Raw genomic sequence first — 15,645 nt, 5'->3', positions numbered from 1 at the left:
TCCTTCATTGTTTCCATCATTTCTTTCATTGTTTTCAACATGTGTATTCTAAATTCCCTTTCTGTCATTCCTAACATTTCTGTATAGGTGGCATCCTCTGCAGTAGCTACCTCATGGTCCCTTGGCGGGGTTGTTCTGGACTGGTTCTTCATGTTGCCTGAAGTTTTCTGCTGATTCTTCCTCATGAGTGGTTTCTTTTATCTGTTTCCTTGCCCTACTTTTCCTTTCACTTCCTCTTGCTCTTTAAGTTCTCGTGCCTGCGGACTAAGGGTTACAGGACCAGAAGGGTGAGAAGGTTGAAGAGCAAAAAAGGGATGAAAGAAAGGAGGACCGAGTGATAAGAAAAAAAAAAAAGAAAAATAGAGAAAGGAGAGGGGGTGGGTAAAAGGAATATTGACAAAAAGAAGAGAGGCACAGAAAGAGGGAGACAGAGCAGTGTAGGTGTCCAGTAGGGTACTTTGATACAACCTTAAAAAAAAAAAAAAAACCACCTTCTGGGGGTGCTCAGTTGGGTGGTTCCCTTGAGGTCAGCAGCTCTTTGCTAACCTGATCAGACACAGTACCCCACCTCCACCAAGTAGAGAGGAAAGACAAAAATGCTATAAATCAAACCAAAACAAGCAAACAGAAAACTTTACGGGATAAAATTTGCTGGAAAAACCAAATAATAGCGGTAGAAACACTAACAAAAATGAAGTTCTAATTATTGAAATAGGCAGCAATGGGAAATTATAATTAAACTAGAAAAATTGAGAAAGAAAAAGGATCTGTATGGAAAGGGTTGAACTTAAAAAACAAAACAACAATCAGCAACATCAAAATAAACAAAAAAAAAAAAACCAACCAAACCAAAAAAAAAAAAAAAACAAAAACACAACCAAAAACAAAGCAGTATGTATATGTTATTGAATATTGTCTGGGCAACACGTGGTCTTCTGGGGTATGAGATGTTAATTACAGTTCTGATACGACTGGAGGCTGCTAGTTTCTCAAACCGCAGCAGGTAGACACCCTAAATCTCTCTTCAGCCCACTTAAAAGGCACTTTGAACTTGTTCACTTGCTGAGCAGAAGCTTTCCCAGGGAAGTGCTTGTCGCTGGAATCACTGCTGAAGTGGCTATCCACTTACCCAGTGTGCCAAAACTGGTCTCCCTCTGCCCCTGAGGGTTAGGGCTGCAAGGCGGCTCAGACCCCGCCCTTAGGCTACTTGGTCGCTGGGTTACCAGCTCCCACCCAATTCTAGCTCTGCGACCCTGAGGGAGGAGCTTGCCGGGGCAGATCGCTCACAATGGCTGCCTGTGACCCAGAGCCAAACACTATTAGCTCCGTCTGGCTCAGCGGCTCAGACTGGGGCCCTAGACAACGGCCAAAGTTCTCCGCACTCCCGCTCAGGCTCTCCCCAAGGCAGTTCAGCTGAGTGCCAAGTCCAAAGATACCAAAACAGTTCACAGGTAAGGCCTTTCTGGTTTGCAGTCTCGCTGCTACTGAACTTATAGTTGCGGGCGGGTTTAGACGGATTGAACACACGCAACTACTTGCCGGTTTTCCATTGTTTTAGTCCTCCTCTTGGGGTCCAGAAGTCTCTTGCTGACTCTCTGTATCTTCACAGGGGTGATGATAGGCAGATCCCACCAGCCAGAGATGCCTGGAGTCCTAACTCCCCAGACTCACGGTGCCCAGATGCAAGGAAGCTGTTACTCGGCTGCCATCTTGCTCTGCCTCCTCTCTGCTAAAACTTTTCAAGCCAGAAGAGGATGGTAATCAATCTTCAATCTCCTTAGTATGAAATGGATGAATGTTAGGTAAGGTCAGAGAGTGCACCGGTTCTCTTCTTCTCTCAGGAATAAGGATCCAATTGGTTAGCTTCAGTGGGATGTATTTTCAGCCCCGCAAAGGGGCTGTTCTCCAGGGAGTCACAGGCACCATATGAAAGGTTCCAGACCCAAGGATAAAATCATTCACAGATGTGAGAAAAAAAGGAAGATGAGATCCAATTCGTGCAACTAAAGTGGCTTTTATTTCACCTGGAGTGCAGGTGGGTTGAGATTCCTGACTAGAAAGAAATCCACTGCTCCAGATTCTTGAAATAGACCTTACTCAGTCTGAGCAATATGATATCCTATAATACCATAATAACAGGGGACTTTAACATTCCTCTTACAGAGCTGGACAGATCTTCTAAACAGAAATTAAGCAAAGATATAAGATATTTAAATGAGACCCTAGAACAACTGTGCTTGATAGATGCATATAGAACACTCCATCCCAAAGATAAGGAATATACATTCTTCTCATCACCCCATGGAACATTCTCCAAAATTGATCATATCCTAGGCCACAAAACAAACCTCAACAGAATCAAAAGAATTGAAATTTTACCTTGTATCTTTTCAGAACATAAGGCACTAAAGGTGGAACTCAACTCTAACAAAAACGTTCAAAGGCATGGAAATTAAACAACCTTCTATTGAATGACAGATGGGTGCAGGAATAAATAAAACAGGAAATCCTTAACTTCCTTGAGCATAACAACAATGAAGACATAAGCTACCAAAACCTGTGGGATACTGCAAAAGCAGTTTTGAGAGGAAAATTCATCGCTTTAGATGCCTACATTCGAAAAACAGAAAGAGAGCGCATCAACAAACTCACAAGCCATCTCATGGAATTGGAAAAAGAAGAACAATCTAAGCCTAAACCCAGTAGAAGAAAAGAAATATCCAAAATCAAATCAGAGATCAATGAAATTGAAAACAAAAGAATCATTCAGAAAATTAACGAAACAAGGAGTTTGTTGTTTGAAAAAATAAATAAAATAGATAAACTATTGGCCAGACTAACTAGAAATAGAAAAGTAAAATCTCTAGTAACCTCAATCAGAAATGATAAAGGGGAAATAACAACTGATCCCACAGAGATACAAGAGATCATCTCTGAATACTACCAGAAACTCTATGCCCAGAAATTTGACAATGTGAAAGAAATGGATCAATATTTGGAATCACATCCTCTCCCTAGACTTAGCCAGGAAGAAATAGAGCTCCTGAACAGACCAATTTCAAGCACTGAGATTAAAGAAACAATAAAAAAGGTTCCAACCAAAAATGCCCTGGTCGAGATGGCTTCACACAAGAATTCTTTCAAACCTTCAAGGAAGAGCTTATTCTTGTACTGCAGAAATTATTCCCAAAAAATTGAGGAGGAAGGAATCTTCCCCAACATGTTCTACAAAGCGAACATCACCCTGATACCAAAACCAGGGAAAGACCCAACTAAAAAGGAGAATTTCATACCAATTTCACTCATGAATATAGATGCAAAAATTCTCAACAAAATGTTAGCAATAGATTACAGCTTATCCTCAAAAAAGTCATACATCATGATAAAGTAAGTTTCAACCCAGGGATGCAAGGCTGATTTAACATATGCAAGTCCATAAACATTATCCACCATATTAACAGAGGCAAAAAGAAAGACCATATGATCCTCTCAATAAATGCAGAAAACGCATTCGATAAAAATCCAGCATCCTTTTCTAACTAGAACACTGAAGAGTATAGGCATAGGTGGCACATTTCTGAAACTGATTGAAGCTATCTATGACAAACCCACAGCTAATATTTTACTGAATGGAGTAAAACTGAAAGCTTTTCCTCTTAGAACTGGAATCAGACAAAGCTGTCCTCTGTCACCTTTACTATTCAACATAGTGCTGGAAGTTGTAGCCAATACAATTAGGCAAGACAAGGAAATAAAGGGAATCCAAATGGGAGCAGAGGAGGTCCAATTCTCCCTCTTTGCTGATGATATGATCTTAGAGAACCCTAAAGACTCGACCAGAAGACTCTGGGAAATCATCAAAAAATACAGTAATGTCTCAGGATATAAAATCAATGTCCACAAGTCAGTAACCTTTGTATACGCCAATAACAGTCAAGATGAGAAGCTAATTAAGGACACAACTCCCTTCACCATAGTTTCAAAGAAAATGAAATACCTAGGAATATACCTAATGAAGGAGGTGAAGGACCTCTATAAAAAAAATTATGAAATCCTCAGAAAGGAAATAGCAGAGGACTTTAACAAATGGAAGAACATACCATGCTCATGGCTGGGAAGAATCAACATTGTTAAAATGTCTATACGTCCCAAAGCAATCTACCTATTCAAGGCCATTCCTATTAAAATACCAACATTGGGCAGCACCTTTGGCTCAAAGGAGTTAGGCACTGGCCCCATATGCCAGAGGTGGTGGGTTCAAACCCAGCCCTGGCCAAAAACTGCAAAAACAAAAATAATAATAAAAATACCAACATCGTATTTTCAAGATTTGGACAAAATGATTCTGCGTTTTGTATGGAACCAGAAAGGAATCCCGTATAGTTAAGGCAGTTCTTAGTAATAAAAATAATGCTGGGGGCATCAGCATACCAGATTTTAGTCTGTACTACAAAGCCATAGTGGTCAAGACAGGCACAAAAATGGAGACATAGACACTTGGAATTGGACAGAAAACCAAGAAATGAAACTAACATCTTACAACCACCTAATCTTTGATAAACCAAACAAGAACATACCTTGGGGGAAAGACTCCCTGTTCAATAAATGGTGTTGGGAGAACTGGATATCCACATGTAAAAGACTGAAAGTGGACCCACACCTTTCTCCACTCACAAAAATTAATTCAAGATGGATAAAGGACTTAAATTTAAGGCATGAAACAATAAAAATTCTCAAAGAAAGCATAGGAAAAATACTGGAAGACGTTGGCCTGGGGAAAGACTTCATGAAGAAGACTGCCATGGCAATTGCAACAACAAAAATAAACAAATGGGACTTCATTAAACTGAAAAGCTTCTGTATAGCTAAAGAGACAACAACCAAAGCAAATAGATGACCTACACAATGAGAAAGGATATTTGCACATTTTGAATCAGACAAAAGCTTGATAACTAGGTTTTATAGAGAACTCAAATTAATCCACGTGAAAAAAGCCAACAATCCCATATATCAATGGGCAAGAGACATGAATAGAACCTTCTCTAAAGAAGACAGATGAATGGCTAACAAACATATGAAAAAATGTTCCTTCATCCCTATCTATTAGAGAAATGCAAATCAAAACCACCCTGAGATATCATCTAACCCCAGCGAGAATGGCCCACATCACAAAATCTCAAAACTGCAGATGCTGGCATGGATGTGGAGCGAAGGGAACACTTTTACACTGCTGGTGGGACTGCAAACTAGTACAACGTTTTTGGAAGGAAGTATGAAGAAACCTCAAAGCACTCAAGCTAGACCTCCCATTTGATTCTGTAATCCCATTATGGGCATCTACCCAGACGGGAAAAAATCCTTTTATCATAAGGACACTTGCACTGAATTGTTTATTGCAGGTCAATTTACAATCACCAAAATGTGGAAACAGGCTAAATGCCCACCAACCCAGGAATGGATTAACAAGCTGTGGTATATGTATACCATGGAATACTATTCAGCCATTAAAAAAAAATGGAGACTTTACATTCTTTGTATTAACTTGGATGGAAGTGGAAGACATTATTCTTAGTAAAGCATCACAAGAATGGAGAAGCATGAATCCTATGTACTCAATTTTGATATGAGGACAATTAATGACAATTAAGGACACGGTGTTGGTGGGGGAAGGGGAGAGCAGAGAGAGAAAGAAGGAGGGAGGGGTGGAGAAAGGAAGAGCAAAGAGAGGGAAGGAGGGAGGGGGGTGGGGCCTTGGTGTGTGCCACACCTTTTGAGGGCAAGACAGGATTGTAAGAGGGGCTTTACCTAACAAATCAGTGTAACCTAGTTTCTTGTACCCTCAATGAATCCTCAACAATAAAAAAAAAAAAGATGGAGACTTCACCTCATAGGGATATGGCAAGAATAAATGAGATAATATGTGTAGAGCACATGACATGATGCTAAATAGCTCTTTAAAAATATTATTGTGATTACTTGTTTCTCAGGCTAATACTATAACTCAGCGTTTGTTGTTGTTGTTTTTGAGTCTACCTCTGCCACCCAGGCTAGAGTGCAGTGATCATCATAGCTCACAGCAACCTCAAACTCCTGGGCTTAAGCAGTCCTCCTGTCTCAGCCTCTTGAGTAGCTGGGACTATAGGGGCCCGTCACATTCCCGGCTAGTTTGTCTATTTTTAGTAGAGATGGGGTCTTGCTCTTGCTCAGGCTCATCTTGAACTCCTGAGCTCAAGTGATCCTCCCTCCTCAGCCTTTTAGTATGCTAATATTACAGGCGTGAGCCAGTGTCTCCCCCTCCCCCACCTAATTCAGATTTTTCTGATGGGATATAGAAAGGCATCTTCTGTGCCCCCTGGAGTTTGTCATTTGGAGGTCTAGGTTCTCTGTCCTCCTTGCCTCTGTCACATTATAACCTTCCAGCCCTAACCAGAAAGGAAAGAATGAGCTTCAGGTAAGTAAGCTCCTTTCAGTTTAGCTGTGCTCTTATCTGGATTGGTCGATTTCAAATTTTAAAACTAAGGATGTTCTCAAGAGCCTGGGATGGAAAGGTGCTGCCATGGAGAGCTATGGGGGAAAAACATCATTTGTTCTTACTCCGGTGCATGTGGATCCTTGGGGGTGGAGGAGGCAGAGAAGGAAAGAATTGCCTTCACAGACAGACTCTAAAGAAGTTGGACCTGAAAAGCGCAGTTGGGACACCCCAATCTTCTCTCATTGTGATATGGACGATGGGTGTTCAGTGCCCTCTTCTTTCCCAGAGCACCCCTCTGCAGGCTCTTTCCCTCTGCTCACTCCAGGCCCGGGGCAGCAGTGCAGTGATGCTGGAGTTCTTGTCTCTTCAAATGTCATGGAAGGGCCAGAGAGAGACCCACAGCTTGGAGCAGGACCTGCAAACTCTAGCCCAGCCTGTGTCCCCATCACCGACTGTAAAAAGTGGGCTGTGGCCTGAAGGGCCCCCACAGTCTGGGAAACGCTCAGGGAGCAACGCCCAACCACCTCTCCTCCCTTAACATTATTTTCATCTGTCAGAAGTCACATAACCCATGCATACCTCGTTATTGACAAGCGCACAGTTGATCTCTGCTCCATGAGTTTTAAGATTTATGCAATCGTGAAGGCTATGTTAACCAGTTTGATGAAAACATTTCAAATTGTATATAAAAACAGCACATTGTACTCCATGATTGCATTAATGTACACAGCTACGATTTAATAAAAAAAAAAGATTTATGCAAGCATGTTAAGATACTGCATAAATAAACTTTCCGCCGTTCAGTGGTTGGTTGCAGTCATCAGCAGCACCAGCCCTCCTGACTCCAGCCTAGTTCTTGGCCACTGTCTTTGCATCCCTCTCCCCGTCTTTCATGGCTTTATATTTCTTCATTTCCCACCTTTCCACTCAGGTCAACTCTCCCTCCTCGCGCCGGTGGGGAGAGGTCCCTCTCTCCTGCTGGTACTCGACATGTGGCGTCCAAACAGTGGACCTGAGTATGGAAAAGTAAGTTCAAGGTGAGGGAATCCTTGTTCACCACCACTCCCACTCTGGTTCAAACAAGGATGGGATAGTGGAACTAAGCAGGTGAGGAAAGCCCCTGTGAGAAGAAAAAAGTGAAAAAAAGCGGAACTGTAGGGTGGCACCTGTGGCTCAAAGGAGTAGGGCACTGGCCCCATATACTGGAGGTGGTGGGTTCAAACCCAGCCCTGGCCAAAAGAAAAAGTGGAACTGTACATTTAATAAGTTTTGGGGGGTAATCATGGTTGGGAATAATTCTGTGGTTATGTCCATCTGTGGGATGTGCCTGTGATTTCACTGGAGATTGTTAGGTTAAAGCGGGCTGTGGCTGGCAGGGCCCCCACAGCCTGAGAAATGCTTGGGGAGTGACCCCCAACCACTTCTCCCTTAACATGGTTTTCACCTGCCAAAAGTCACATAGCTCATGCATACTTTCCTTGTTATCATCCAGCCCCCAGTTTTTCCTCTTTAAGGTTGATCTCTACCCTATGTGTTAAGATTTACGTGATCTTAAGATACAGTATAAAGCTGTTTCTACAGTTGAGTGGCTGGCTGCAGTCACCAGCTGCGTCAGCCCTCCTGATGCCAGCCTAGCTCTCGGCCCCTGTCTTTCTTTGTGTCCCTCTTCCTGTCTTCTATGGCTTTATGTTTCTTCATTTCCCACCTTTCCACTTGGGTCAGCTCTCCCTCCTCTTGCCAGGTGGTCACATGCCGGTATGAGACAACCGACACTGTTCCCCACGCTCATGTGCACTGAGAAGGCAGGAATGGATGCGCAGGTTGTTCTTTGCAGGCTCCAGGCTGAGAGTCTGTTCCTGTCCTTGCCTGTTCCAGGCTGCCCCTTCCATTACCAAAGGCCGTGAATGCTCTGGGGTCCATGGTCCTGTAAAAGGGACCACTCCTACCCTACACCTCTACTCAAGGAGCCTCATTTTTGTTTTCTGATTTCCTTTGCTAGCTCCTTCTGCTCCAGTGATAAATCCTCAGGCCCCCAACTCAGCCACAGGTTCCTCAGTCCGAGTGTGTTGGAGCTTGTACTCTGATGACACCGTGGAGAGCTACCAGCTGTCCTACCGGCCAGTGCAGAACAGCTCACCTGGGAAGGACCAAGCAGGTGAGGCTCTGCCAGGAGTATGCTCATGGCAGCCATCCAGGCTCGGAGGTCTGTGTCCTGGCTCCCTGGCAACTGGGAAGGTGGAAGTGAGATGGGCTGGGTCTTTACAGGGAGCAGGGGTGGGGTGGTGTGTGGGCATGGCAGAAAGAGCTAGAAAGGCCACAGTGTGCACAGGAAAAGCCAAGACGCCCCTGTTGGGGAGGTCTGGCTGGAACCTGGTGTGTCCTGCATGTGGGGGTTGGGCTGGCTCCTCTCATGGCAGCTCTGTGCTACAGGGGGACTAGGGTCAGTGTGCAGACCCTGTGGGGGGCAGGCAGCCTTTGCAGCAGGAACAGCTGCTGCTGGCTGGCTCCCCATTTCCAGGTTGAGCCAGCTCCTGGGAAGGGCTCCCCACAGCCCTCACTGTGGGCAGCTCTTAGCCTGTCCTCTCCCCAGGGAAATGGGGCTGGCTGGTGTGAGAGTGTGGATGGAGCCCCACTCAATAAACTCTTTTCCTGTTGAGAGGGTCAGGCACAGGAGAGCCCCAGCTGAGCATCTGAAGGAATCAGGGTATTGAGACTGGCCTGCTGGGCCTGTCCTATGCCCACAGGTTGGAGTGAAATTGCTGGAAATGGGCTTAAAGTTCTCCATTTTATGGGTGGGGAAACTGAATCCCAGAAAGAAATGAGCTGCCTGGGGATGCAGTGAGCTATGGCAGAGCCAGGTTGAGAGTCGGTTGGGTGTATGGGCTCCCTGCCCAGAGCCCTGCTCAGTGACCAGGCCATATGAGTCACTTCTGAGCTCCAGCAGGTGAGGCCTGTTTCTGGCCAGGAAGGAAGGTAATTCTTTGTTGTAATTTGGCTGGGGCTGGGTTTGAACCCATCACCCTCGGTATATGGGGCCAACGCCCTACTCACTGAGCCACAGGCGCCACCTGGAAGGGAATTCTTGAGAAAAGTGAGAGTTAGTTGAAGTGATGAGGGAGGGTGAGGGTGATCAGAATCGGGACTAAAGAGAACACAGGGCTGGAGATAGCACAGCTTTAACAAAGGGAGGCTGAGGACCAAGGAGCCAGACTGCTCAGTCCTGGCTTTGGCCATGAATCACCCTGATGGCGCTCCCTGCAGACAGACACCACTGCAACACAACCCAAAACTCTGTAGGAAGGGATTTTGTTGTTGTTGTTGTTTTTGCCGGGGGAGACAGAGTCTCACTATGTTGCCCTTAGTAGAGTACTGTGGTGTCACAGCTTACAGCAACCTCCAGCTCTTGGGCTTAAGTGATTCTCTTGCCTCAGCCTTCCAAGTAGCTGGGACTAGAGGTGCCTGTCACAATGCTGGCAATCTTTATTGTTATTGTTGTTGTTGTAGTTGTCATTGTTGCTTAGCTGGCCCATGCCGGGTTCAAACCTGCCAGCCTGGGTGCATGTGACTGGTGCCATAACCACTGTGCTATGGGCACCAAGCCTTCGGCATGAAGGAACAAATGTTAGAAGGTGGATTAATGAGTTTTCACTGCCTTGAGCTGGTATCAGTTTTTGCTGCATAACACCCCATCCTCCTACAACTTAGTGGATAATGAACACTTACTATATCTTATAATTCTAAGGGTTGGCTGGAAATTTCTGGTCTGGGCCATCTTGGATAGGGCTGGATAGTCTAGGATGGCTTCAGCTCCGATGGGATGACTTGGGTGGTGGGGACCTCTCTTCCAGTGGTCTCACATCCTCTGGGAGGCTGGCTCAGGCTTGTCACATGGTAGTGGAAATGTGTTCAGCACCAAGAGAATGAGCTTCTGTGCACCAGCCCTTCCCAGGCCTCTGCACATACACTGGTCAAAGCACATGACGTAGCTGAGTCCAGCTTCAAGGACTAGTAAGAAAGACCAAACCTTTTTTTTTTTTTTTTTTGTAGAGACAGAGTCTCACTGTACCGCCCTCGGGTAGAGTCCCGTGGCGTCACACAGCTCACAGCAACCTCTAACGCTTGGGCTTACGCGATTCTCCTGCCTCAGCCTCCCGAGTAGCTGGGACTACAGGCGCCTGCCACAACGCCCGGCTATTTTTTGGTTGCAGTTTGGCCGGGGCTGGGTTTGAACCCGCCACCCTCGGCATATGGGGCCAGCGCCCTACTCACTGAGCCACAGGCGCCGCCCAAGACCAAACCTTTTAATGGGAGGAGCCTCAGAGTCCCACTGAAGAGGGGTGGGCATGCAGGGGTGGGAGAAGTCTAAAGCCATTTTCATAACCTGCTATAGTGGCACTTGGTGCAATGAATTTGGATCTACTTGGCCTACCTGTAGAGATGAATTCTCATCTTGTTTTCCAGAGTTTACTGTGACCATCAAAGAAACGTATTGCTCGGTGATGAAACTTGTGCCAAACACACAGTATGAATTTTGGGTGACAGCTCATAACAGAGCTGGCTCCAGCCCTCCCAGTGAGCACGCGGTATACACAACAGGTAAGGGGCTGTCTGTGTGTCAGCAGGCCACTGTTCAGGGGGTTCCTGGACATGACTATGCACTTGAGTTCATTTGGAAGGGCAGGAAGAGCTGTGCAGTTTTCTTTTTATTTAATACCCCAAATCTACATGCCTAGCATGACAGGGATATGTTCTCATGGCTGGTCTCAAAACAAAGAATGCTACTCTCCGTCACGCTGACATTTGAGCCTCATAACCATCCTCCACTCCAGGGACATGTGAGAGGGATTCTCTGATTTGATTTTTATTGTACTGAATCTTTTTTGCGGGAGGAAGAGGGTAGTTATGATTGTCCAGGCTTGGAAAGAATTGGCTGGAAGTGAACACAACAGTTGTCCATCTCTCCCTTTCATCCATGGTTAGCACCTTCTCCCCCCATCATCAAAACCAAAGAGATAAGAAGCTGTGAGGAGGCAGCGCTGATTTGCTGGGAGTCTGGGAACCTGAATCCTGTGGACTCATACACCATGGAGCTGACCCAGGCGGAAAGGCCAGAGGCTGCAGGTGTAACTGAGTGAGTCATGAGGGCACCTGACACAGTGAAATGGCTTAGGAAGTGTGAGTCTAGAGAGGTGGTCAGCATTTGTGACACACAGGAAGCTTAATTTAGGTTGCCTCGTTTTCATAAGTAGCTCGGATGCTACTACTGAAGGTGAATGATGAATGAACATGTAAGTTAGTCTCAAATTTGCTTTTTCTTTTTAAGCCCCAAACCATTCATTCATTCAAGAATGGAGCACTTAGGTGGTGCCAGATCCTGTGCACAGCACTGGGGAACTACAGACAAATTTCCTGCCTTAACAGAGCGGACAGTTAGGTAGGGAAATAGACAAAAAGCAAGAAAACCAATGTGTAAATTCAGGGCTAGGAAGGGAAATGTAATGAAATAGAATGGGGATGGAGGTGAGGATCTGTTCTGGCGAGGGGACATGTTTAAACTGAGGCCTAAACAGATGGGAAAGACTGAGCACTGACAACGTGGGTGCAGGGGTGCATGGCATGGGCCCTGGCAGGGGTGAGCTGGTTGTCCTGGAGAAAGTGGCTGGAAGTCAGGGAGCAGAAAGGGAAAAGCATGAGGCAAAAGTTTGCAGCTCAATGTACAAAGAATGTTACACCTGTCATAGAAGGCTGTCTGGAGGGCACAGGCTCTGCCCCAGCTGTCACCCTGGCCTACAGATCAGAAGCAGCACAGAGGAAGCATGGACGTGCTTCTGGCTGACAATTGGGAAGTCCAGAAAAGTGTACAAGGGACTAAACCAGCTGAGCAGCACAGTACTGGCCACCATGCCCAGGTGTTGCCCAATGGATCTGGAGAAAGGGATGGGAAGTTGGTATCACCTGTTAGGGAGGCAGGTTCTTCTTTGCTGAATGCCAGGCTCAGAATCTGGGCCATTTATTGCAGGCATCCACAGCTACATACAAGAGAGGGGCTGTGGGGCAGTGATTCTGGCCACCCCAATAGTTTAGGTTTCCTTTGCTATTTGTGCTGACAGTTTAGGAGTACCTGGGATCAACTCATAATAATCAGAGGGCTAGTTAGTCCTGGGAGATGACCTGTGAGGAGGTGATCATTCTCCCAGTGCAAATTGAATCATAATGGCCAATTGCCAGAGAAAAGACAAAACCCACTTGTAATCCTAAAATACTGGGAGGCTAAAGCAGGAGGAATCCTTGAGCTCAGGGGTTCAAGACCAGCCTGAGCAAGGACAAAACCCTGTCTCTATTTAAAATAGAAAAGACTAGCCGGGTGTGGTGGCACCAACAGTCCCAGACACTGGGGAGGCAAGAAGATTGCTTGAACCCAGGAGTTTGAGCTTGCTGTGAACGAGACTGATGCCATAGCCACTACCCAAGGTCAGAGTGAAACCGTCTCAAAAGAAAAGGGGCAAAACTCCCACATAGGCTCACTCCTTCCTGCCCCAGCAGACCTTCCCACACCAGCTCCCCCTCTTCCAGCCCCGGCCACATCAGTCATATTTTAGTCTCTCCTACTTTCCATGCTCTTTCCTGTGACAGGGCCTTTGCACCTGCTTCTTCTGAATGGGAGACTCCTCTGCTATCTTCTCATCCAGTTACCCCTAATCATTATTCAGAGTGCTGCTCAGAAGTCAACTCCCTTCATAGACTTACCTCTCACTGTTGATTTATCACAGTCACCACCTTACCCTTCCAGTGACTGCCTGAGGAAAACCTGCCTTCCCATCTAGACTAAGGTCTAGGGGCCAGGGCCTCCCTGTGCAGTGCCTGGAACCTAAAGAGCTCAGTTTATATTTACTGGATGAAGCAAATGTCCCTCTGGCCTGGAGCCGCTACCTCTGAGATAAACTGGACGCGGTTCTTTCTGGGTGAGGGTGCTGTGTCCACAGCTAGGCGTCACCCTGAGGACTTTTCTTGGCCACTGGTCTGACATGGGGTTGACAACAACAGCAGTACAGACAGCGGCAATTACGGCTCATGTTCCTGGAAGATACAGTTTAAATTGGAGTATTCCCCGCAGGCCCCAGAGGGCCTTTGTGTACCCTCTCTGCTGTATTCAGCGTCATTTGTCACAAATGTGGACGAGGGCCTTCTGTGTGCCCAGCACTGTTCTTGAGAGGTCATGACCCTGACAGATCAGGACACACAAACTCTGCGCATGTGCGCAGACTCTGGCTGCAACAGTCAGACATGCATCAAGCCCTATGCTGGGTGCCGGGGAAACCAGACCGGGGGTGGGGGAGGCACTTGGTGGAGAGACGGCCACAAACACAAGTGGGAATGCAGCGAGAGCCGCAGGTCAGAGGCCGTGGCGGGGAGACGGATGGAGCCAGTCCCCCTATTGTGTGTGGTACGTCAGGAGACGGGGCACAGGAGCAAGTTAAACCCCCCAGCTTTGAAAGGGATTTTCCCTGGTGCTGGGGCCAGACGTCCTAACACCAGGCTGACTGCAACTCTGCTTCCCCATTTAGCTCTGTCGTGGGCATCCCGACCTGCGAGTCCCTGGTGCAGCTGCAGCCTGGGAAAAGCTACCTGGTCTGTGTGCGAGCCCTCAACATGGGGGGGCCCAGCGAGAGGAGTCAGCCTGTTGCAGTCCATACCACAGGTCTGTGCCCTGGCCATGTGCTCTCTGGAACCCAAAGTGGTCATCTGTGGCAGACCCAGTGCTGCTGGGACTTTGCTAGAATATAGGTGAATGTGTAGACATGAACACATGGCAAAACAAGCCTAGAAAGGGCTCAGGGTAATGAAAGCCTGTGGTTCCATTTTATAGATGGGAAGCCCAAGTTACACAGCAATTTGGTAGGTGGGCAAGAAAAACTCAAAAGTTTTTCTCCACGATTCTTAGGTCATGAGAGGCTACAGGCTTGTCACACTGGACTCCGTGGCCTGTATACCTCACACCAGCTGAATACCAACCCTAGTGCGGGGGGTTTTGTGAAATTCCCAGGAAGAGCACTGGGCCTGGCTCATCTCCCTGCTCCTGCCACCACCCAGCCTCCTCCCAGGCCCTGCCTGGCCCTACATCCCTAATTCCAGCTTACCCGCCATCGTGTCATAGAACTGTCACATCTCACATCCAAGTCTTGAGTTAGCAGAAACATTGCAAAAACATTTCACACATCTTCTGTTGTCCCAGCACTGCTGTGGCTCTGGGTTCAGAGCTTTGCCAAAGTGCACCGAAGCCAGGTGGCTCCTCCCACACCTCACAGAGCAAGTATGGCTCCAGCTGGCTGCCCAGTGGCAGGCATGAAAGAAACAAATACAGGGAGCCTGGGCCTAGGGCTTGGAGGACAGCAGTCCCTTAGCTTGGATCTGTCACCAAGAGATTTCGGTCATTTTGTCCTCGTTTCCAATGCTAGGAAAAGGTACATGATTAGCCCCCACTCCCACTTTTATAGTAATCCCCACTTATTGTTGGGGGATACATTCTAAAAGACCCCCAGTGGATGCATGAAACCACAGAGAGCAATGAACTTACATATGGGATATTATGTGCTGTACATACATACCTAAGATTGAATTTATAAATTAGGCACACTAAGATTAACAATAAATAGAATAATTATAACAATGTACTATAATAAGTTGTATGAATGTAGTGTCTCTCTCAAAACATCTTATTGTACACAATATTTTTAGGCTGCAATTAAACCTTGGGTAACCGAAACCATGGAAATTGAAACCCCAGATAAAGGGGAACTATGGGATTCCTCTCATACAGATGGGAAAAAGAAGTGGCTACCCCAGGTCCCAGAGCTGGTAGGGATTAGTGCTAGACCTAGGACTCAGATTTTTCTTTTGTGCTGGGGCTGTCCCTTAGTTGTCTGGCCCATCTGATTTCTAGTGCTGACTTGGTGTTTTGAAATGTAAAATTCTGGCTGTTTCAATAAAAGTATATAGAGCAAAAGGTACAGCCAGCTCTTGATTATTCAGTTGTCTCTTTGTTCAAATTTTGCATGTATTTATAAAAAATTATCAGCAAAATTGTTCAACAGCAATCCTTGTCTGAGACTAGTGAGCAAGAGGTAAGAACCATACATTGTGCTAGTTGCAAAGTGGGAATGTGCCTGCCCTCA

The 15,645-nt window shown here is 46.3% G+C and overlaps 2 protein-coding genes across 5 annotated transcripts in view; both read left to right on the top strand.

Annotated features, from left to right (window-relative positions):
• FSD2 (fibronectin type III and SPRY domain containing 2) overlaps positions 1-15,645 on the top strand; it is a 60,690-nt gene that overhangs the window by 29,339 nt on the left and 15,706 nt on the right. For all 4 annotated transcript variants that reach the window (XM_053596203.1, XM_053596201.1, XM_053596200.1 and 1 more), the window contains exons 7-10: positions 8,472-8,627; positions 10,934-11,068; positions 11,453-11,603; positions 14,038-14,171. In XM_053596203.1, the coding sequence (XP_053452178.1) occupies positions 8,472-8,627; positions 10,934-11,068; positions 11,453-11,603; positions 14,038-14,171 (576 nt within the window). The remainder of the gene's footprint in view (positions 1-8,471; positions 8,628-10,933; positions 11,069-11,452; positions 11,604-14,037; positions 14,172-15,645) is intronic.
• The window catches only part of LOC128589246 (annexin A1-like), a 104,079-nt gene that overhangs the window by 84,152 nt on the left and 4,282 nt on the right, over positions 1-15,645 (top strand). The gene's annotated exons all lie outside the window — the stretch shown is intronic.

The sequence above is a fragment of the Nycticebus coucang genome, chromosome 6, assembly GCF_027406575.1.
Source record: "Nycticebus coucang isolate mNycCou1 chromosome 6, mNycCou1.pri, whole genome shotgun sequence".
NCBI lineage: Eukaryota > Metazoa > Chordata > Mammalia > Primates > Lorisidae > Nycticebus > Nycticebus coucang.
Note: the sequence above shows the minus strand (reverse complement) of the source record. Positions and strands in the feature narration are given on the sequence as shown.